At 38.6% G+C, this 22,904-nt stretch overlaps 2 protein-coding genes across 3 annotated transcripts; both read left to right on the top strand.

Annotated features, from left to right (window-relative positions):
- The first annotated feature begins 136 nt into the window (after window positions 1-136).
- LOC146647894 (apical endosomal glycoprotein-like) lies at window positions 137-16,971 on the top strand. 2 transcript variants are annotated; one of them, XM_085389452.1, is made up of 24 exons: window positions 137-239; window positions 337-552; window positions 649-768; window positions 893-1,045; window positions 1,134-1,225; window positions 1,755-1,922; window positions 2,200-2,397; window positions 2,508-2,616; window positions 3,824-3,946; window positions 4,033-4,132; window positions 4,318-4,477; window positions 4,606-4,702; window positions 4,848-4,991; window positions 5,617-5,804; window positions 6,232-6,397; window positions 7,018-7,236; window positions 7,341-7,519; window positions 8,490-8,727; window positions 12,064-12,223; window positions 12,326-12,440; window positions 13,807-13,924; window positions 16,487-16,580; window positions 16,676-16,754; window positions 16,840-16,971. In XM_085389452.1, exons 1-24 carry the CDS (start codon window positions 152-154, stop codon window positions 16,939-16,941), a joined length of 3,426 nt encoding a protein of 1,141 aa, XP_085245578.1. In that variant the 5' UTR covers window positions 137-151; the 3' UTR covers window positions 16,942-16,971. The 2 variants fall into 2 exon arrangements, with proteins under 2 accessions (XP_085245578.1, XP_085245579.1); XM_085389453.1 differs by having other exon boundaries at window positions 152-239; window positions 884-1,045.
- A 1,611-nt stretch (window positions 16,972-18,582) lies between these two features.
- Window positions 18,583-22,384, top strand: LOC146647893 (uncharacterized). Its single transcript, XM_085389403.1, has 4 exons — window positions 18,583-18,879; window positions 18,982-19,029; window positions 19,627-19,739; window positions 20,871-22,384. The coding sequence occupies exons 1-4, from the start codon at window positions 18,843-18,845 to the stop codon at window positions 20,994-20,996; spliced, it is 324 nt and encodes a 107-aa protein (XP_085245529.1). The 5' UTR covers window positions 18,583-18,842; the 3' UTR covers window positions 20,997-22,384.
- Window positions 22,385-22,904: the final 520 nt, after the last annotated feature.

Below are 22,904 nucleotides of genomic sequence, written 5' to 3'. Positions count from 1 at the left end.
GTCTTTTTGTACAATTTGGAAAGTCTTAGCAACACTTGTGTTTATGCAGTTTCACACTGAGATAAGTGTAGACAATCAGCAGTTTTAAGTAGGTTCTGATCTGATGTGTCCAGGTTGGTACATGGCAGTGGAACCTAACCAGGGTGATCAAATGAGCCCTGCTACCCTCCAGAGTCCCCTTATGAAACAGGCCAGCACCACCTGCATACTGCACTTCTTCTACAACATGTATGGGGAGGGTATGTTTATAGGATCTATGTCTTCAGCAAATAAATAAATAAATAAATAATACAATTCAAAAAATTTATTCCAACCTTTGCAACAATCAATCAACAGATGCAGAAGAGCTGAACGTGCTACTGAAGGAGGGATCCAGGACCACCAGGCTGTGGTGGTTATCTGGTAACCACGGAGATTCATGGCAACACGGTGAAGTAACGATTGGCAGAATACCTCAGGACTTCACCATCCTGTTTGAGGCCTCCAGGACCTTCGATATACCCGGATACATTGCTATTGATGATGTGGACTTCACCAACTGCAGCTTGCCTGGTAGGCTACCTGCTCACCCTGTGCGCTCTGATGTCCTCTTTACTATTTTGTCCCTTCTGGACATTTATTTTTTATCTTTTTAAAAATTATTATTAGAGCCACACCCTCAGTGTCCTGAGGGTGTGTTCACATGCAACAACAGCGTGTGTGTGGACACCAACCATGTCTGTGACTTCAGCGATGATTGTGGGGACTGGTCTGATGAAAACAACTGTGGTGAGAAAAGAAAAAATGCTCTGTGGTAGATTTTGTACTTGGAAACTGAATTTTTGTATTAATTACATTTATTTTTTTAATTATTCACTTCTTTCTTTATCTGCTAATCACGTAGAGCTACAAGGTGTGTTGGAGCGCTGCAGCTTCGAACACGGCCTGTGTTCCTGGGCAGCAAGCGATGTGGACACACCCGGAGCTGAGTGGACATATCACAAAGGAGAGGACGCCTGGCCCCACCACGGACCTCACAGGGACCACACACAAAATTCTGATGCAGGTCTAAGAGTTAAAGTCTGAATTAACTTTGCTTTGAATCAGTAATGCTATGATTTATTTTAGTTTTTAATTCCGTCTTATCCAAACAGGTCACTACATTATACCTGGAACTCACCTGAGTGCAAGTGGCGAGACATCAGAGATTCTGTCCAAAACTTTATTGCCCAGCTTTAATTGCAAAGTGAGTTTACTGTATGTAAATTAAAGTGTTGTTTACAGAAAAACACCACCTTGTGTTTTTTAGGGTACTGACAAGTCATGTCATAAAGTTCCATAAAAGCTAAAAAATAAAAAAAATCACCAAAATGTCAAATGGGGAGAAAAAGCAGGCAGTTAATAAGCTTTTAATAAGCTGCAGTGGTTTCATTAATACAGATAATAGTAATAGCTGATGGGGGCAAAATCTTGACAGATTGACAAACTGCAGGAGATAATAATAATAACCTTTGATGTATTTAATAGCATCTATATGAAGCACTTATGGGGCACAGTACAAATAAAACTGCTGAACACTTCTGTAATTATACTACAGTAATAACAATGCTTATCTACACATATTTTTATTACCTTTCTGATTCTTATCTTGAGTAATTGCAGTAAAGTATTAACTACTCCTGCAGGTTGCTGAGTCTACAAGAATTCTTTAGCAAACACCATCCTGTCGTCAGCCCGTTCTTTTTATGCTCACGGTACTGTTGTAATACTTTCAGGTGAGATTCTTCTACTTCAGCCTGAATGATGCTTCAGGCCGACTGACTGCACAGTCCAGGACTCTACGGTCCGGTAGTGACGACAGAGTTTTATGGACCAGGGAAGCATCACAAAGCTACAGCTGGCAGAGAGCCGAGGTTACGTTGTCCTCCGCAACCAGCAGCAAGGTTAGTGAGGACACAAGCAGTTAATTGAATGGCAGCCACTGCCTCATGTGTATAAATGCTGTTAGACATCAACTTAAATAATAGCCTTAAATCCCTGAAGCTTACAGACATTATTGAAATTATAAGACCAAGAAGACTGTTGAGGCCTTTGCATAAAAGTATCTGTAGACGAATGAATACTTCTTATATGTACAATATAATTATGTGTTGTATCAGAGCAGTTCCCTGGCAGAATAATAGCTAAAAGGCCACAGTCTAATCTCTGTTTTATCCTCAGATTGTCTTTAGGTATGAGCTCGGTGACGGTCTCAGAGGTCTGGTTGCACTGGACGATGTATCTTTCTCCAGGGATTGTGTATTTGACCCCAACAACAGCGAGCTACCTGACCTGTTGTCAACCTCTGCCCCACCATCAACCTCTAACACACCCACTTCTCCACACTTGACCTCTACTGCACCAATAAACCCCTGTCAGGTAAGCTGCAGAATCTGACTTTATTTCTGTGATAGCAAACTTAGGAAACATAAATTATAAACAAGTCTAAATACACAGTGGGTATTTGTCTCTTTTTTTTCCTGATGCAGGATAATGAGTTTTTTTGCTGGCAGTCACAGGGAAAAGTGTGTATTCTGGCTACCTTACAATGTGACTATCATCTAGACTGCCCGCAGGGGGAAGACGAAGCCGGCTGTGGTGAGAGCTGCATATTGTATTAAAGTTTGTCTTGAAAAAAGTGTTATTATCAAAGTTGTGGCAAAAATCCATTTAATCACTGTTTTTCCTGAATGTGGCTAGTTGGAGAGGTCATTTAAAACAGTAACGCTGCCATAAAATACACTTCTGTAGTCCTCTAAATGCTAATGTTGCCTACTGCGACAGTCCTTAAAATAATTCCTCCTTTGCAATGGTTAAAATGGTTTATTCATCCCATTTTAAAGCCTGCATGTTGTGGTGCTGCTGAATTTCATTATTAGTGTTTTTACATTTTGACAGTAAATATGGTAGAGTAAATATTACCAAACAGTATTATGAAATTTCACTCTTACTTACAGTGTTTATCCACTGTATAAAGATAGTTTTATTCTCAGGCTTTTTTTTATGCCAAATATTCATTTTTTTTTAAGCCGTGCTGTATAAAAAAGAAGCACTGGAATAGTTGGGAAAGTTTTCATAAGCGCAAGAAATCAGATACAGATGGACTCTGCATAGAAATGAGTTGCACACTTATCCCCAAACAGGTCATGTGCAATTTCAGCGCCAATGAAAGAAGAAATTTAAGTCCTCGCACACTTATGCAGTGTTGTAATTTGTAAGCCTTGATGACAATTTCAGTGCTTTGACATAACCCTAAATAGGCTGTTTGTGCTAGAAAACCCTCCAATGTGGTTGAATTATAACAATTCTGCAAAGAAGAGTGGGTCAAAATTCCTCCACAGCAATGTGAACGATTCATTGCCAGTTATCGCAAACACTTCGCTGCCGAGGGTGGTGACTTACAATTATTAGGTTTAAGGGGTGAGTACTTTTCATATATGGGAGACTAGTAGGTTTGCATAGCTTTTATTCCCTTAATAAATGAAATCATCAAAACTGCCTTTTGAACTCAGGAAGGGGGCAAAACGTTTTCACAGCACTGTAATTGCCACCAAAACCTCTTGTATGCCTTTAACAGGAGAAAACTGGATCAGTTATGCTCTTCTTTCTTTTGAGGCTTGTGTTTGGGCCCAGCACCTGTTTTTTCTTTGGCCGTGATGACCATGAATATTGTGACTGTTTTATCAGCAGAAATTCCTTTGACTGACGCACCTGCATACAACACAAAATCTTTTAAAAGCGGTTTACTTCTCTCGAGTGAGTGATTTCCACAGCAGTGTTACATCTCTTGATTTGAACCCTTCAGGTCCGTGCACATTTGAGAATGATCAGTGCCGATGGACTGATGTTAGCGATGGACAGAGCAAGTGGCAGAGGCAGCGAGCCAGTAACAACACTGAGCCACCCACTGATCACACTGCAGACACAGGTGGCTGTTATTGAGTAGTTCATTGATGTTATTGTCATAGCTTCACTTCACAGCGTGTTTAATCACCACGTGTCTGTTATTCTCAGGCTACTACATGAGAGTTAATTTCAGTAAGGGGTCTACACAGAGTGAAGCTCAACTCCAGAGTCCCCCGCTGTCTCCTTCGTCCCCCTACTGCCAGATTCGGTAATCAGTGATGCGCAGACAAATGATCGCGTCAAACCTGGTTATTTTGATGGATATATTTGATGGATATGTCCGTGTATGAATTGCTCAATGCTTCAAAGCTCCCCTCCCCTCTTTCTACCATGCAAGTGTCTTCCCAATCCAACGCTCTCTCTGCGTCTTCCTTCCTTCTTTCCTACACACAGGTTTCACTTCCACATCAGTGCAGAGAGCGCTGGGTCACTCAGAGTGCTTATGCAGCAAGCTGGAGGGAGTGAAGCAATCTTGTGGTCACGTAGTCACAGCACCGTCTCTCATTGGAGCCCGGAGCATCTGCCTCTCGGCCTGCACCAGCAGCCTTATAAGGTGTTTGATTTTGCCTCCTCTCAACAATGAAAAATGTACACAGGAAGCAATGAGAACAAATGAGTTTCATATAATAATAAATAATAAATACTAATCATTAAAAAGTGCCTGACCATTTTTGTCACCAGGTTTTGTTCAGTGGCATGAATAATGCAGCTGCTTCTCATGTTGTTGCTGTGGATGATATCTCTTTCCTAAACTGTGAAAAATCCTACCAACCTCCAGGTAAATAAAGTTAATTCAAAGTGACTGTTAGTGAATATATGACATGAGAGGTAGGGGAATGAGTGTGGTGCATGTATCATTTTATATCCATTTTTGTGCCATGTTCAGACTTCCAGGATTATTTTTGTTTTCCTTCCCTTCTCAGCTCTGGCGTCCTTTGGCTGTTCTTTTGAAGATGGTCTGTGTGCTTGGGTTCAGGGGGCTGAGGATCAGCTGGACTGGCTTAGCGGGGCAGGTCCCACTCAAACCTCTAACACCGGGCCTGCAGGAGACCACACCAGCAGCAAAGGTCCTTTTACCTCATGCTAAATTTTCATTATGCTAGTCTGTATATTTATGCAAGTGCCAGATGCCTTGTGTCCATCAAGGCTGGCCTTTGTAACCTTTGCTGAGCATCAGCCACTGTAACCACAAGAGACCATTAATGTAAACTGACTGTTGACATTATAACAAGTAGAACTGAGTGAACAGGACAGACTGAGTAATGTCCATCACAAAATGGCAGAATGCACATAAAAGACAAATCCTGCAAGACTAACTGCAAGATGGTGCATCTTAATTCCACAGTTAAAGCTTAAAATTGATTAACTGGGGAGTTTTCATAAATTGTTATAAACATTAGCTTAGTTTTTGGGACTATATAACCAAAAAGAAATAGTATTGTATTGCTTGAAGCAGTGGCATGATACATAAAATTATAGTCTTACAAAATGTCTATTTCTTTTTACCTTTAGCATTTATCAAATTTTGGTTTCTAAAATTCTCTCTTTAAACTTTTTATGGCTCAGTGTGACACAATGTGAAAGTGGAGCATCACTCCTCACATGCCACATATGCAAGCTTAGGACATAAGTTGCAAATTTATTTTTATTAAAAGGTTGAGACCTTGAAGTTGTCTTGTTTTTGTTTCACAGGGAAATACCTTTACATCGAGAGTTCCTCACCGAGCATAAAGGGTGATTCAGCCCAGCTGAAGTCTTCACTGCTTCCACCTGCTGGTGAAAAAGGATACTGTTTTTCATTTTGGTACCACATGTTTGGAGCCACTGTGGGTTCCCTCAAGATGTTCCTGCAAACATCTGATCCCTTAGAGAAAACTCTGGTAAAAATATGCATGAAATTAGTCATTTTCTCAATTTATTTTATCCAGTGAACGCCAAAAAATATGGCAGAGGCCTTAAGAAGGCCACTTAGGTTTTTTTTTTCTTTTTGTTAGTCATGCCGTTTTAGTCTGGACACGTTACTTCCCTTTACTGCAGGAAAAAAAAGGGAAAAAAACGTCTGTGTGGCCGATTGAGAAATATTTGCGGCTGTTTCCACTGTGTTTTTCTCTGTGTTATTATACTTTTCACATTCTTGTGAAATGCTGATTGCAAAATCACATTAATGCATGGCATAATGAATGCAAGATGCACACTTTCAGTGCATAACACTGAGAACCTTAACAGACAGTGCATAACACTGTGTTGCAAAAATCCTCCTCACATCCTTATTGGGATGAGTGAATCAACATTCTGTCTTTCCTGTAGGTGTGGCAAAAATCAGGAAACCAAGGAGATGAGTGGCTGCAGGTTCAGAGCCATGTGAACCTGCAGAAAGTCCACCAGGTTGTTCTGGAGGCAGCAGTGGGGGGAGAGGCTGGAGACATAGCCATTGATGACATCTCCTTGAGTCCTGGAGCATGTCCTGTTTCTGGTAATGGAGCTGAAAATGATAAAAATTCCAAGCAACCACATTAATGTCTGTTATTTGCTATTTTTTGCCACACATGTTAAGTAATTATATTGTTCCTTTTCAGTTTACTAACTGTATAGATCAAATAAAATGCTAAATGGGGGCGTAATAGTCATTTTGCAAGTATTCATTTAAAAAATGATGCAATAAGTGTATAAAAACATACCAGGTACTTCACATGGGCATTTCAAGTTGCCCTGCCTCACACTCTCCTCTCCCCAGATACCAAAACAAGCCCTCCAAAATTTGTGAGGAAGCTGCCAAATTTCTATTTCATCCTCTGTCAGCTGCATCTCTCTCTGATGTTTCAAACTTCCATCATCCCAACATCCACCCCTTGGCTCCAAAGAGATGTTTACTTAAGTTTAGACTCCAATTTCATTCATTTGCTCTATTAGAGTTCAAACAGGAGCTCTCTGACCAAAATACAAAATAGTTTAGCAGCTCACTGAAACTGCAGCAGAACTAGTCTTATCCAATGCACAGGGAGCTAATTAACTGCAACAGATATTACAGTGTTAATCAAAAACTGTCATGTCTAATGTCCTCAGATTAAGTTAAAATGTAATAATGTTGTACAGATTTGTGTGACTTTGAGGATGGGAGCTGTAACTGGGAGCAGCAAGCAGCCAGTGATTCTGAGTGGATCAGACATCAGGGATATACTCACAACCCTTACACAGGACCGGAGAGCGATCACACCACCAGCACACCTACGGGTCACTACTTCTACCTGCCTTCATCGTCTACTGACCGAGCTGGCCAGAAAGCTGCAATGTTTTCACCTCTGTACCCAGCGGGTGAGAGACTCAGCAGTATTTTTATATAATGCAGACATGGGCCTGCGTTCAAACAGAGCCAAAACAGTTCAGGGGATTCAGATGTGATTTTTTTTGTCCTTCAGACAAAGGATCTTGCGTGCAGCTGTGGTACCACATGTATGGCAAAGGAATGGGGACACTAAATGTTTACCAGCAAAGTGAAGATGGGAAGGAAGCTCTGATTTTCTCTCAGACAGGAGACCAGGGCCTTCTGTGGAGGTTCGCTCAGGCTTCTCTTCTGCCTCGGCTTCATCCTTACAGAGTGAGTCACAAAGATCCATCCAAACTAGTGAACAGAGCAATTTAAGTCATCATTATTTAGTCCAGTGAGAAAATTAGTTTTGTGTATTCAGTACATACAGAAGCAGAGGGCAGCGCTCCAGCTGTAAACCAGTGCCTTGATCAGAGGCACAAAAACAGTTACATAAATAAACACGTGTGAACAAATAGATGCACAGACAACAACAAAAAAGCAGTACAGTGTCTAAATACATTTTTAATTTTTCACACACACACTTATTCTAATATAAAACATAGTTAATGCTTTTCTGTTAATTCAGTAATTATAAAATATTAGTACATTTTAATACAGGTTTAACCCTGCTGTGGGTCATTATGTCCCCATAATCAGTATTATTACTCACCACTGAGGTTGTTCTTTTTTTTTGATGACACTGTACTTTCACTTCCACTACATTGTGGTATTGTTACACAAGTAAACTCTGGGAGTGTTTTTTTTTTCATTACTACAACTGTATATATTTGTAAGCCATTTCCTTTATGTTGTTTTCATATGCTGCTTAATTTGACTGTGTTTAAACAACATCTGTAAATATTCAAAATAATGTAAGAGGTGTCATATTTTCATTTAATCTTTGTGTTGTGTAGAAAAAAGAGTTGTTTTTGTAAAATGGAGTTGAAACGCATGCACTAATTGTTCTCCGAAAACACTAAAGTGTTTCCTGGTAATAATGTGGTGAATTAGAGTAATCTACAAAAAACAGAAGACCAATATTTCAAAACCTGATCACATAAAACTGCATAAACACATATTACTGTGAGAGTTTATTTTCTTGGGCAGACAAAAATTATGGCACATTAATTGGTAACACTACTTTGAGTGTACAACAGTGCAGTGTCATGGAAATGATACAAAAATATAAAAAAAAAACACTAAAATAACTCTTCCACTAAGATTTTTTAAAATCTGGTGTACATGCTTTGTGTCTCAGATTGTGGTGGAAGGTGTGAAGGCCGGCCCTACACAGGAGGGGGACATGGCTATTGATGATGTACAGCTGACTGATAATCAGTGTCCTCCTCGTGGATTTTGTGACTTTGAGGACACGATGTGTAGCTGGAGCAACCTGGGTGAAGGAGTCGACCAGGGAGACTGGCTCCATGGCAGTGGTGGTTCCCCGAACCCACATACAGGACCCAGTGTGGATCACACTACTAATTCCACACAAGGTAGTAACTATACCGGATAGAGACAAAAAGTAGACTTTACAGATGCACAAAAAACACAATTGCCATGAGCAGTGTTGGTCAAGTTACTTGAAAAATGTAATCAGTAACTAATTACTGATTACTTCCCCAAAAAATCCCGTTACTTTACTGATTACTTATTTTCAAAAGTAATTAATTACTTAGTTACTTCGTTACTTTTTAAAAGCACGATTTACAACCTGAATAGGTGATAAAGCAATAGCTCTTTCAGCCCAATTCTACTTTTTTTTGCATAATCCATCATACAAAATGTAATCAAATGGAAAAGTCTCTATTTAAAACTTGTTTTATTAGTTTTAATCTTTTAACTTTATGCATCAAGCAAAAATTTAATTATATGTAAAATTCTCTGACTGGAAGAAATTTGTTTAACATTTAAACCTATTTTCTGCACATTCCAGAACATAAAATAAAATATTTTTTTGTGTTTACACTCAGTCTTTCAAATAGATGCAAGTGAAACACAGTAGAAAATAAATAAAATCAAAGACTCAGCGGTCCTGTTGCTCTATTTTCACCTGTAAAGCAGGACTGCGGTAGGCGGAGGTTTACCCTGGTGCAGGTGTGCCGCAGCGGTCAGTGGAAGAATCCGCGAGTTTCTCTGTGAATTTCCCATTACGTGGTTGCGCACTCGGTGCTTGCTTGGAAGTTTAGGGGTTTTTTTCGCTGTAAAAAGAAGTTTTCTTCCCACGCACAACGGACACTAATGTTTTTGTCACTTTTTACGGAATCAAACTCAAAGTAAGGTCAGTACTTCCACGCTTTAAACGCTGCACACTCATACTCTCTCCCACAATCGATATATTATCCTTTGTTGATCTGCACACAGCTGTTGTCACGAACGTCGCACTCGCTTACGTCACTGTCATGAAACATTCTCGCAAAAAAAATCACGGTTTTAGTAACGCAGTAACACAGCGTGCTTACGGGAAAGTAACGGTAATCTAATTACCGTTTTTGCGATAGTAATCCCTTACTTTACTCGTTACCTGAAAAAAGTAATCGGATTACAAGTAACGCGTTACTGCCCATCTCTGGCCATGAGTTCAGTTATACAGGGAGTGCAGAATTATTAGGCAAGTTGTATTTTTGAGGAATAATTTTATTATTGAACAACAACCATGTTCTCAATGAACCCAAAAAACTCATTAATATCAAAGCAGAATTTTGTGGAAGTAGTTTTTAGTTTGTTTTTAGTTTTAGCTATTTTAGGGGGATATCTGTGTGTGCAGGTGACTATTACTGTGCATAATTATTAGGCAACTTAACAAAAAACAAATATATACCCATTTCAATTATTTATTTTCACCAGTGAAACCAATATAACATCTCCACATTCACAAATATACATTTCTGACATTCAAAAACAAAACAAAAACAAATCAGCGACCAATATAGCCACCTTTCTTTGCAAGGACACTCAAAAGCCTGCCATCCATGGATTCTGTCAGTGTTTTGATCTGTTCACCATCAACATTGCGTGCAGCAGCAACCACAGCCTCCCAGACACTGTTCAGAGAGGTGTACTGTTTTCCCTCCTTGTAAATCTCACATTTGATGATGGACCACAGGTTCTCAATGGGGTTCAGATCAGGTGAACAAGGTGGCCATGTCATTAGTTTTTCTTCTTTTATACCCCTTCTTGCCAGCCACGCTGTGGAGTACTTGGACGCGTGTGATGGAGCATTGTCCTGCATGAAAATCATGTTTTTCTTGAAGGATGCAGACTTCTTCCTGTACCACTGCTTGAAGAAGGTGTCTTCCAGAAACTGGCTGCAGGACTGGGAGTTGAGCTTGACTCCATCCTCAACCCGAAAAGGCCCCACAAGCTCATCTTTGATGATACCAGCCCAAACCAGTACTCCACCTCCACCTTGCTGGCGTCTGAGTTGGACTGGAGCTCTCTGCCCTTTACCAATCCAGCCACGGGCCCATCCATCTGGCCCATCAAGACTCACTCTCATTTCATCAGTCCATAAAACCTTAGAAAAATCAGTCTTGAGATATTTCTTGGCCCAGTCTTGACGTTTCAGCTTGTGTGTCTTGTTTAGTGGTAGTCGTCTTTCAGCCTTTCTTACCTTGGCCATGTCTCTGAGTATTGCACACCTTGTGCTTTTGGGCACTCCAGTGATGTTGCAGCTCTGAAATATGGCCAAACTGGTGGCAAGTGGCATCTTGGCAGCTGCACGCTTGACTTTTCTCAGTTCATGGGCAGTTATTTTGCGCCTTGGTTTTTCCACACGCTTCTTGCGACCCTGTTGACTATTTTGAATGAAACGCTTAATTGTTCAATGATCACGCTTCAGAAGCTTTGCAATTTTGAGAGTGCGGCATCCCTCTGCAAGATATCTCACTATTTTTGACTTTTCTGAGCCTGTCAAGTCCTTCTTTTGACCCATTTTGCCAAAGGAAAGGAAGTTGCCTAATAATTATGCACACCTGATATAGGGTGTTGATGTCATTAGACCACACCCCTTCTCATTACAGAGATGCACATCACCTAATATGCTTAATTGGTAGTAGGCTTTCGAGCCTATACAGCTTGGAGTAAGACAACATGCATGAAGAGGATGATGTGGACAAAATACTCATTTGCCTAATAATTCTGGACTCCCTGTACAGCATGAGTGACTCAAGCAGCATTCATAAAGAATCATTGTGCGAATAAAGCACTTTACAATTATTGGCTCGTGAGAAATAGCAAATGAGCGCTGACTGTTTGAAATTTCATGCATGAAACACTTGGCTCGGTGCCTAATGCAGAAGCAAGCTGTAAACCAGACGACAAAACTGTTAGCAGGAGGTCACTTTTTACACAAGCAGAAAATATAGAGCTAAGTTTATTCAATGTTTGCATTAACCTGATGTTCTTGAATCTAACATTCACTTTTTTTTTTACGTCTCTTTTGGGTCTCCTTTGGTCCTGGAGGAACCTGGAGGAGTTCTTACTTGCCTGAGTCTATGATAGACTCCAGATATATAAAAAGATGAATTAGATTAATTCTAAATAGAATATAAATATTAATTGTAGCAGTTTTATTCGCCAATAAGGTTCCGCATAGAGACAGAATTGATTATATAGAATAATTTGTCATCGGTAGACTGTGTTTGGCCTAAAGGAAGTATACCATCTGATAAGATAAGATAAGATAAGATAAGATAAGAGGAACTTTATTTATCCTGAGGGAAATTCTTTTGTCGTTCATTATTTTGATATGCATGCTTGTTTGAAATCACAGTTCTTTATGACACTGGCTGCTATTGTTAATCTGAATGTGTTTGCTGTGTTTCCATCAGGTCACTATGTTTACGTGGACAGTTTTGTGGGTGAGTGGGGAGTCTCATCCTTCCTGGTCAGTGATGTTTTACAGCCCTCCACACGAGGGCACTGTCTCACATTCTGGTACCACATGTTTGGAAACCATGTTGGGACTCTCCGTGTCTATATAAATAACAGGTAAATACTTCTGTCTGAAGATCATTAATATTAAACAATATTATTATACGAATGAAATTTTCTGCATTACATAAAATAAATGGGTGTCATCCTGTCTTGCAGGAAAATGCAGGCTGGTGGTGATGAAGTGGGCCTATTGAAGTGGACTGAAACAGGAAACAAGGGAGAAAAGTGGCAGATGGCAAATGTGTCTGTCACGCATGATGAAGCATTTTGGGTATTACTGAGCTTGTGATAAGTTTCATGTGGAGAAATACACAAAATATAAAAGTGAAAAATGAAATGTTGATTTTATATTGCAGCAGATTACATTACAGATTACTTACCATTACAGAGAAATGATTCACAGATGGACACAAGTAACACATTTGGAACAAAAACTCTTATGACTGCTTTTTGATAAAGCCCATTAGCCAATTTTTATGATGACTGTCAACAAAGGCAGGAGTTGACTTTAGAAGTCTAAAATTACTCCATTTTAAAAAAATATATACATATAATAATAATAGGGGTATGGGTTGTACAGTGGTTACCCACTTTGTACCTATGGACGTAAACAAACCCAGGTCCTGGTGACTCAGGATTTAAACTATGTGCTTTTCAGATGTGGATCCCAGGGCCCCACATCACATGAAAATGTTTCTGTTAAAAAAAAAAAGGCTTTGAGTGCTAGGTGAGAGTAATTGCTATATAAATTAATGCTGCATTATCACTACGTTTGATTTATTTGTTTTAACACTTACAGTTGTAATATTATATTCTTATGGTATATATTTAAAATTATGACTTATTCAGTTTCATCTTATTCAGCGTCACGACGTGGACGTGTGTATTGCACTGCTTTTGTCGTTATCAGGCGATGAACATTTGATGACCTGATTGCTCCTCGTGTTTTAACTTTGCTCTTTGATGCGTAACAGTTCTTCTCAGTTGGTTCTTTATAATATTTAATGATAATTTTACTTATGGATGGACAAAATGTTAATTTCAGTTATGCAGAGAAGGTCTGACAAGGATTTTTATGCAAACCCTTCATGAACCTCAGCATTAACAAAACACTGAAATATTAAACTAAAAGCAGCACTTAAGAGATTATGTATTTGAATGGGTTTACTGAGGATTTATATAATTTGTGGCTGAGTATTTCACTTTCTCTCAAAGCCTTCATTGTCTGGGAATTTTGACAGATGTCAGGAGCAAACGTTTGAATTTATAGGCGATGGCATACATGCTGTAAATGCACTTGTATTTATGGGCTTTAAGACTTTATTTACATTTAAATTACAGATTGTTTGTCAGTTCTTTTGTTAAACCTGCGACTCACCGACTTCATTCATGGAATTGAGCACTCATATACACCCATACAGTGATATACCAATCCCTTTAATTTAAGCAGTCTGGATCATAATTTTGTTTTTGCATGGAAGTAATATTCTTCTTATGTGATTTGTACACAGTTGTGTGAGCTGAGAGGTGGGCAGCAGTATATATTTGACAGCTACATTGCCTCGCTACAGTCTGCTTCATGGTTTTTTTTAGATATTTATGTAACCTTTAAACTTCTCTCTCTTTCCTTGCCACAGTTTGTGTTTGTGTATCAGCGAGGCAGGATGGCAGGTGGGGATGTTGCTCTTGATGATATCACCATCATCCCAGGCAGCTGCTACACAGAGCCTTCCATTGATCACTCTGACAATAAGGGTAACTGTAACTTCATGAATACGTCTTACTATTTTTTTCATAGAAAACTAGAAAAAAAGAATTTCTTGTACTGTGGAAAAATGCTTTTCTTATGTAAAAAATGACAAATTATTTGTGGGTTTACATATGATCCCAAATGACCATAGCAAAACACCTACTTGCATTAATATTTGGGGCAGACACTGTCTCTTTTTTTTTCTTCTTTTGCACTTTATAGCACAGACTGCCAAGCAAGGTTTACTCCCAATTGTTCAAATCAAGATACTTTAAATGGGTCACGAATATTTATCATTTGATTTTGGCAGCTTGAAGTTAGTGTTAGGATGCCTGGGTCGTTGACCCAGGGTTTTTGAGTTTATTATATTATGTATACTTTCTAGTCTTTGGTTTCTTTGAGTTCTGTCTTATGGTTTATGTCTCTGTCTTCTTTAATGGCTCTGTCTCCCCTATCACCTGCATCCCCTTGTCTAGTTCGCGTCTATGTGTATCCTAAGTTCCTATATCCCCGTGTTCAGTCAGTGTTTGTGTCTGCCCTGGTCCCACGTCTCTGTTCCCTTTGTAGTGCCTGCATGTGAGTCTGTGTCTTTGTTCAGTCTGTGTTATGTGTTTCCTGTTTTACTTTGAAGGTCTCTGTCTTTTCTCAGTGTGTTCAGGTTACGCTTCTTTGGTCTCGTCAGTTCTGATTTGCCCCAGCTGTGTTTCCCTCCTGTTACTCATTTCCTGATTGCTCCCTCTGAGTATTTAAGCCCTGTGTTTCTTAGTGTCTGTGTCGCGATCTATATGGGCTCAAAATGTGGTCATAAATATTTTGTACTTGTAAATCGGTTTTGTACTTGTGAAAAAGATTTGTGTGTGCGTGAAAAAGATTTGTGTGTGCGTGAAAAAGATTTGTGTGTGCGTGAAAAAGATTTGTGTGTGCGTGAAAAAGATTTGTGTGTGCGTGAAAAAGATTTGTGTGTGCGTGAAAAAGATTTGTGTGTGCGTGAAAAAGATTTGTGTGTGCGTGAAAAAGATTTGTGTGTGCGTGAAAAAGATTTGTGTGTGCGTGAAAAAGATTTGTGTGTGCGTGAAAAAGATTTGTGTGTGCGTGAAAAAGATTTGTGTGTGCGTGAAAAAGATTTGTGTGTGCGTGAAAAAGATTTGTGTGTGGACTTAGCCAAAAAAAACCCTACAAGTATGAATTTTGACCCTATTTTTCTTCCTTTCATCTGATTGGTGAATGTCATGTCAATCACAAATGTAACAATCCAATCAGAGAACAGATGGGTTTGGCTCTCAGAGGGGCGCTTTTTTTGAACTGCAGGTCTTTGAAGGGAATAAATGCCCTTTTACATGCCAACCCAGCGTTTACCTTCATCACCACGAAGGAAAACAGTCTGTGGTCGTCCGAGTTTGGTGATTTTTGTGTCACAGGACTACGTGTTTAATTTCAGGGACTTCCACAGCCTTTTCAACAGTGCTGCGGACAGCGCTGCGGACGCGGGGGGGGGGCGGGCCAGTGTTTTGGAAATGACAGTCTTCATTACAAAGCTTTCTTCGTTATGGATTAACATACATGTTTTTATTGAACTTTTGAAGAACCAGCAAAAAACCTCCACAAACTCTTGTAGTTCACATAAAGTCAGAGATAAAAACGACAAGGAGCAGGTGCATCTAGTGCAGGTAGAGCTGCTGCAAAAACCCACAGAGCCCAGCAGCCAGCAACAAATTCTGGATCCTTTGCTTTTAGTTAGCAATTAGCATTAGCAGCACATCCGATGCGTCTGATGTGAAAGGACTTTTATGCTGCGCGCTGTGACTCACAGCAATGGTCCCGGGTCAGCCCTGACGTTGTGTTAAACTAATCCTAAAGTAATAATGGTATTTCTAACCACTGATATACCACAACTTAATCCTTTCAACAGCTGCTGAAAGTAAGGGGACCTAACTGCTATCGGATATTTATATAGAGATTACCCTTCAAGGACCTGCAGTTCAAAAAAAAATGCCCCTCCGACAGTCAAACCCATCTGTTCTCTGATTGGATTGTTTAATTTGTGATTGACATGACATTGACCAATCAGCTTAAAGGAAGAAAAATAGGGTCAAAATTCGTACTTGTAACTTGCAGGGGTCTTTTTGGGCTAAGTCCACACACAAATCTTTTTTACACACGCACAAATCTTTTTTACACATACAAATCTTTTTTACGCACGCACAAATCTTTTTTACACATACAAATCTTTTTTACGCATGCACAAATCTTTTTTACACATACAAATCTTTTTTACGCATGCACAAATTTTTTTTATACATACAAATCTTTTTTACAAGTACAAAACCGATTTACAAGTACAAAATATTTATGACCCCATTTTGAGCCCATATGTTTACCTCCACCGGACAGTGTGTATTTGACTAAACAATGACCAGACAGTGCTGCTCATTTATGTGCTTTTATCTGCCTTCACTGATAAGAAGAACATCTTTGAATACTGTCAGCTTCGTCTTTCAGAAAATTAAATATTGGAAAAACAGTCATCTGTTTGAATGTGCATTCATCATGGTTCTCTTTGTGTGCAGGTATGATTGTCGGCCTTGCAGTTGGGCTAATTGTTCTTGCTGGGATCATCATCTTCATCGTCCTTGTTATGCTGAACCAAAATCATAATAAAATGTAAATTTAACAACAGTGATTAGGGATTCAACATCAGGTGCACATTAATGATTGCTCGTTTTTGATGTTCAATAACATTTGTACTTTGTGGTCAGGAATCAGCAGCTATTTGTGAACGATGACGATGCGATTAACCAGAACTCAATGTTTGACCTGTATGACTGCAGAATAGATGTAAGTAAACATGATGTGGTAACAGGAATCCTGTTTTTTTTTTGTTTTTTTTTTTATCAGATTATTTAAATATGTTTCTTTTCAGGGCACGCAACATGGCACTGAATCTGACTTCTCCTTCTTTAACAAGATTTATGATCCATCGCCGCAAGTAAGGGAGGCCACCACTTCATCGACTGACGCTTAGGACAGATGTTTTTCTGTCAAAGTAAATAAAATAAGTAAAATCGAAAGGATTTTCTCTTTATTGAATAGATGTTAATTTCATGAAATCAAGTAAATTACGTTGGAATGTGCATGTGGGACTTTTCTCAGGAGAGAACATAATCAGTAATTCCTTAAGTGTAGGATGCATCCCCCTGGTGGGCCCTGAAGATACTGCAGGTTGGCATAACAATCTTTTGCCTTTTAAATTATTCACATAAAAAAACAAAACAACACTAAAAGAAGACAACCATTGTATTTAAAAATGAAGCATTACTCTTGGTTTTCTGAACCATTTTCCCATCTTTAGCATTCACTTGTAACAGGAAAAACTAAAACAGGGGAAATGGCTATCAGGTGCAAGAAGTAAAGCTGCTGCCAGCAAGTCGAGACTAAATCAAAGTGAATCAGTGAAAAATACATTGAAGAAAAAATACTCTAGCTTCTGCCTGTGCTGAGGTAAAACCTTTGCAAAAACTTATAGTATTCTTATTTTAGGAAACTATACATTTTCCTGTCATTGTGTAAGGGCACTTTTTCTATAAAGGATCTTATGATGTCCAAAAGCAGCAGCTTCTTTCAAGTCTTTTTATTAGACAAAGTGCAATGTATAATACAAAGCACTTTCAGAATTTCTACATTCTAGTTCTCTCCTCGACCATTAAACAACAAAGAAAAACACACAACCAAACATAAAACAAACAAACAAAAATCAGGAACAATAGTCGTGGGCCTTTCAAAAAAAGTCCAGAAAAGGGGACCACAGTTTATAACATTTGTTTTTTGGCCCACAAGAGATTCAGGGTAGTGGCTCAGTTTCTGACCACATTACTGAGGTTTACTACAGTGTCAAGCTAATATACAGTGGTGCAGCGGTCTCCATTCCACATGTTTTCTATGGTTATATTAGCATCAAAATACACTTGAAGTGTTTGAAGTGCTACATGTAAAAGGCTTTCCTTATGGAGGATGCATATTTTCAAGAATGATGTTTGGTCCTGAGTTCACCCACTTTAACAACTGTGTCCGTCCTGATTGTCCATGGGAAATATTCAATTATCAAAATAAAAAAAAGAATTCATTTGTTTTCTTTTCTAAAAACAAATATAGAAGGTATAATTTATTAAGTTAACATAGGCTAATTCTGACTAATTACAACAATCCATTTCACACTGATCAGTAGCTGCACTTCATGTTCCAGAGGTTGTTCAACAGAATTAAACTTAAAAACATTCAGTTCTGTTATTACAAGGCGCATCCTAATTTATTTTTGCCTATCCAAAATGAGAAACCCATCCAAGTCAAGTAAAATACTTTTACCACAAAAAAAGAAAGAAAAAGAAAAATATTTAATTTTTAGGATGATGACTGAAGTACTCTGGTCTTCTGCAGGCACATCCTTTACTACTCAGTTTTTAAAAATCCTGGAAACACCTGCTTTCAAGATTACCTGTCTGCATAACGTAATAATCTGTGTGTGCAAGAGAAAAAAAATGTCTTCTAGAACATCGAAGGCCCTTTTTTTTCCCATTGTGATTCATTTATTTGATTACTCAAAAAAAAAAAAAGAAAACTGGATCTTCATGGGGCCCCTGCTTGGGTTTGAGAATGTCACTACTACGCCCCTGTGTCCGCTCAACGAACCCACTAGGTCGGGAAAAAATCAGTAAACTGCATTTTTAAAGCCAAAGATTGGCTTTAAGGCTCCTTATTTATTCCCACCGTGGCATACATCGAGCAGCAGTTGAAGACAGCCGCGTTTTTTTTTACGGCTTTTAGCCCACCAAACCACTTGGGACGTTATACTCGACGGCTTCATTGAACGAGCTCACAATCAGAGAGTACCAGGAAGACAGACAGAGGGAGAACTGTGCTGAAAGAACAATGGGAGTAGACGTCGAAACCCTCAGACCAGGAGACGGTAAAGCTTTTTTTGTCCTCCCCTCTTTGGTTCCAATTATTCCGTCCGTTTAAAACTATATTTGCCTTTGGGTGTATATCAACCTTCGTTTTCTTTCTTCAGGAAAGAATTTTCCGAAGGAAGGATCGACAGTTTCAGTTCACTATGTCGGTAAGCCTCGCCTCTTTTTGACCATTTATTCATTTACTTCGAGGTGAAAAAATAAATATGTATTAGTATAAACTGGGTTTGTAATAAGCATAATTTCTCATTTCGTGGACCTGCGGACAGTTAAATGAGAATTTGATTGGTGGCAGCAAGCTAATTCTGTAGCTAGCACTGCTTAGCTTAGCTTAATTTAGCGTAGCATAGTTTAGCGCCTGGAAATGAGGGGGCGGATAGCCGGACTCTAAAGACACCCTCTCTGTAATTCCTTCCCACCTTTAAGATTGCCTCGTAATACCTACAATAAATAAAATGCGAGAAACTGCAAACTATCGCTAGGGTAACGTGTGTCTTTATTCTAAGGATTTGTGCTAATGTGAGATATTCTAGCCGCATCCTGACGGCAGCTTCCGGCGTCCTAAGATGTCGAACAATTCCTGCTCAAACTAAGCTGCACCGTGTACCCTCAGCAGTACATTTTTACCCAGTCACCCTGTGTGTGAATACAACATGACAGTCACTCGAATCTTTTAATTTGTATCGTTTGGCTTCGCAGAGGCTATCAGGCTTTGACTTTATTAATTTGGGGGTGCTTTCCGACAGGCACCCTGACAAACGGCAAGAAGTTCGACTCCTCCAGGGACCGAGGATCACCCTTCCAGTTCAAACTGGGCGCAGGTGAAGTCATCCGTGGTTGGGATGTAGGTGTAGCTAAGGTAAGTGGAGCTTTGAAGGGGCACACTGATCAATGTTATGTTAAACACATGAAGATACGTTCGGTGCCTTCGTTTTGGCAATAGCTCCGAGTCATTTCCCCCTCAAAAATAACAAAAAAATATCACTGTGGCTTACTTTAGTGTTTATGTGTAAGATTATTGTAAGTCACAAATGAATCTGTTAAGATGTTTCTGCCTTTTATTATCAGAGGCTGCAAATATGAGCAGAAACCAGGCCATCCATTATCTACATTTTACACTCTGAGCCATTTTATCTGATGTTTGCTAGCAAGCCATTTTAATTCTGTTATTTCAGTACTGCTTTTTAGAGCTTATGTTTTATCATATAGATTTTTATTTAATATTTGCATACTTATTTTAGTTTACATTTTCATTTCAAAAGGATTTTATTTTTAATAAAGTAATGGTCTGCCAAAAATACCAGAGATTTCATTGCTTGGCTAGATTATGAGGTAAAATTGTATCATAAAGGTATGTCAAAGATCGTAATTAGGATTGGTTGTTTTTTGCTTTTTATTTCATGTTTCTTATTAACTTAGTCATGAAGTGCACAAAGGCCAAAATACTACTGTGGTTATGAGGTGTATAAGTTTAAATATTTCAAAATACAAACACAATCTTCTACACAGAAAAAAAACCCACTTTGCGATCGGTTTGGTTGCCAGCAGCTTGCTGCTGTTGCCTGAAATTTGCAAGGAAGACACTGCCTTTTCCGCAATCACTCGCCCACTACTTGCTGCACAGTAGTAAAGCACTAAAAAGTGCAAGGTGCAAACAGGCAGTGCAGAGCAATCAGTCATGCAAACTGCAGCTGCTGCACACACAGTGAAACTGTTCATGCTGCATGTTACAGTAACAGAAAATACAGGCAACTTTCATCTGGGGCCTTCAGGCCTAGTATTTGTTGTTGTTTGTTGCTGTCTCATATGGCTTCACTCATTTAAGCCAGCGTGAAACGTCTAATGAACTATATTCACTTGTGTAATTTTTTTTTTCTTTTCTTTTTAACACATCTTCAAAGCTGTATCAATCACTGGGAGGGCTTTTAAAACAAAGTAAACTTTGTTCATTTCACTCACCTATCTAACTTGGTCTTCATCTCCTCCACAGATGAGCCTGGGCCAGGTGGCCAAGCTGACCTGCTCTCCGGACTACGCGTATGGCAGCAGAGGATATCCACCCCTGATCCCTGCAAATTCCACTCTTATCTTCGAAGTGGAGCTTCTGAAATTCTGAGGGTTTAAATTGAGTGTTACTATTCATTTTTTTTCTTCCTCATCCTTTCCATCCACATTTAATAGTTTGATCAAAGGTGCTGTCATTATCATTCTCAAACCCTGATTATTGTAGAAAGAATTTGTCTCAAATACATCTTCTGTAGATGTATTTGAGACAAATGAGAACAGGCAAATAAGCGTCTTAAGGTAGTGAGATGATTGTGAAGTCTCTAAAATTTGAAGTAGTAGTAAAATAATTTGGGGAAATGCTGGTAGCTTTCTTGCTGGAAGTTGGATGACATCGGTAATACTTTTCTCTGTTCAATAAATATGAAAAACCCAGCTTAAGACCAGAATTCAGCAATGTCTCTGTTCAAAGAAATCAAAATCCACCAAGGCCAGTGCTTTATCTTGTGAATTTTAAATAAAATTATTTCAGTTGTTTCTTTCTTTGACCATGCTCAATCTCTCCACTGAAGTGACCAATAGATTCTGGGTTTTATTTTTTGTTTTTGTTATTTAAAACTCTGTGTAACAGCACTGAAAATCTAACTAATTAGTGATCTAGAGGTGTTGGTAAATGACTTTACTGACCTTTTAAACAGTAGGCTCATATTTACCAAACGCATATGAGCAATATTGATCTCATCTCACTTTATGTAGAAAGTCTTTGCCAAAAAAAGCCTGTTTAATAGGTTTCAGATGAATTTAAACTGGCATTGGACGAGAAAAAAATCAGTATTAAAGGATATGATTGCTGAATCTGGCCAGTTTATATTGGTAACCTGAAAATGACAATTTAATGCAGTCTTGGATGCTAAGTGAAATTTGAGGATTTATTTAGCCTTATTTTCTGCCACTTGCCTGTTAAATTTTTAAGTTACCTGTTTATCTGCATCTTACCTATTACTCAACACAAAGGGCACACGATAGCACGCCAAAAAACAAAGTAACATTTCAAAGCGTGTTGGATATCAGTCCTTTTTAGGAAATTTTCATATTGTTCAAGCGTTTTTAAAGTAATGTGGTAATCCCTGTCAAAACACATATAACACCTTTTAGTAATTTTTTTTTTCTGAGTAGATTTATCCCTTCAATAAAAGTATTGATTTCACAGCTTAAACAACCAAGAAAAAAGGAAACCCTTTCTATGTTTGGAAATAGTAATGCACGGTGACCTGTTCAGTTTCAAACCTAATCATGCCATTTATATTGTTGGTTACATTTTACGAAACCTGTTCTCCTTTAACTTTCCTCCTGTATCTTTGAAGTTACAAAGTGTCTTTGTCTTTTGTCATAATACAGTCACATTACTGGTAGTGGGGGGGGTTTCTTCACTGTATCATCCATTGGAATTTGTCTTATCTTTGGGAACTGCATTCTTGAATTAAAAGCGTAAACTATAAATGTCTCATTCATTGCTACACCAAGTCTCTTTGGGAATTCTAGTTTAGAAGACTGCTGTATTTCCAAGAATTGGTGCAGATTTCTAAATGACTAAAAATGTGTTTTTGTTCTGCTTGCTTAAACGTGTGTCAAAATTGAAATCCTTAATAGGAAAGATTTCTGCTCTGTGGGTTTACTGGTTGGAGTTAAACTGATCTGTAGCAGTTTAATGATAAATCCTGACCAGGAGTGTGAATTGCATTTTTTTTACTTAGCAATACTTTAAGTGTGCTTTTTTTTTTATATAGGAAAGAGATGAGTTTTTATAAAGTGCCTATAAACAAAGAGTATTGTTAGGCTAATAGGCATTGCATTACTGTAATTAAAAGCAGTTGTTGTTTAAGTTTTATCATATTAATGCCTAATTGAACATGTTAATATTATACAGCTTCTTCAGTTAAAGACAATAGTATTTGAGATATATCCATTTATTTGATGTCATATATATATATACACTGAGTTCATGGGTTTATTTTTAGTA

Source organism: Rhamphochromis longiceps, linkage group LG18 (assembly GCF_057381845.1).
Source record: "Rhamphochromis longiceps isolate RC_006_pf linkage group LG18, R_longiceps_female_GT1.1, whole genome shotgun sequence".
Lineage (NCBI taxonomy): Eukaryota > Metazoa > Chordata > Actinopteri > Cichliformes > Cichlidae > Rhamphochromis > Rhamphochromis longiceps.
Note: the sequence above shows the minus strand (reverse complement) of the source record. Positions and strands in the feature narration are given on the sequence as shown.

What these genes read in the sequence shown, in the direction of transcription:
- LOC146647894 (XM_085389453.1), top strand. Translation starts at nt 152, where the DNA reads ATGAGCCCTGCTACCCTCCAGAGTCCCCTTATGAAACAGGCCAGCACC. An exon ending in TGCCCAGCTTTAATTGCAAA is followed by an intron (nt 1,226 to 1,754) that starts GTGAGTTTACTG and finishes TAATACTTTCAG; the next exon opens with GTGAGATTCTTCTACTTCAG. An exon ending in ATCCCTTAGAGAAAACTCTG is followed by an intron (nt 5,805 to 6,231) that starts GTAAAAATATGC and finishes TCTTTCCTGTAG; the next exon opens with GTGTGGCAAAAATCAGGAAA.
- LOC146647893 (XM_085389403.1), top strand. Translation starts at nt 18,843, where the DNA reads ATGGGAGTAGACGTCGAAACCCTCAGACCAGGAGACG. An exon ending in AACCCTCAGACCAGGAGACG is followed by an intron (nt 18,880 to 18,981) that starts GTAAAGCTTTTT and finishes TTCTTTCTTCAG; the next exon opens with GAAAGAATTTTCCGAAGGAA. An exon ending in GGGATGTAGGTGTAGCTAAG is followed by an intron (nt 19,740 to 20,870) that starts GTAAGTGGAGCT and finishes TCTCCTCCACAG; the next exon opens with ATGAGCCTGGGCCAGGTGGC.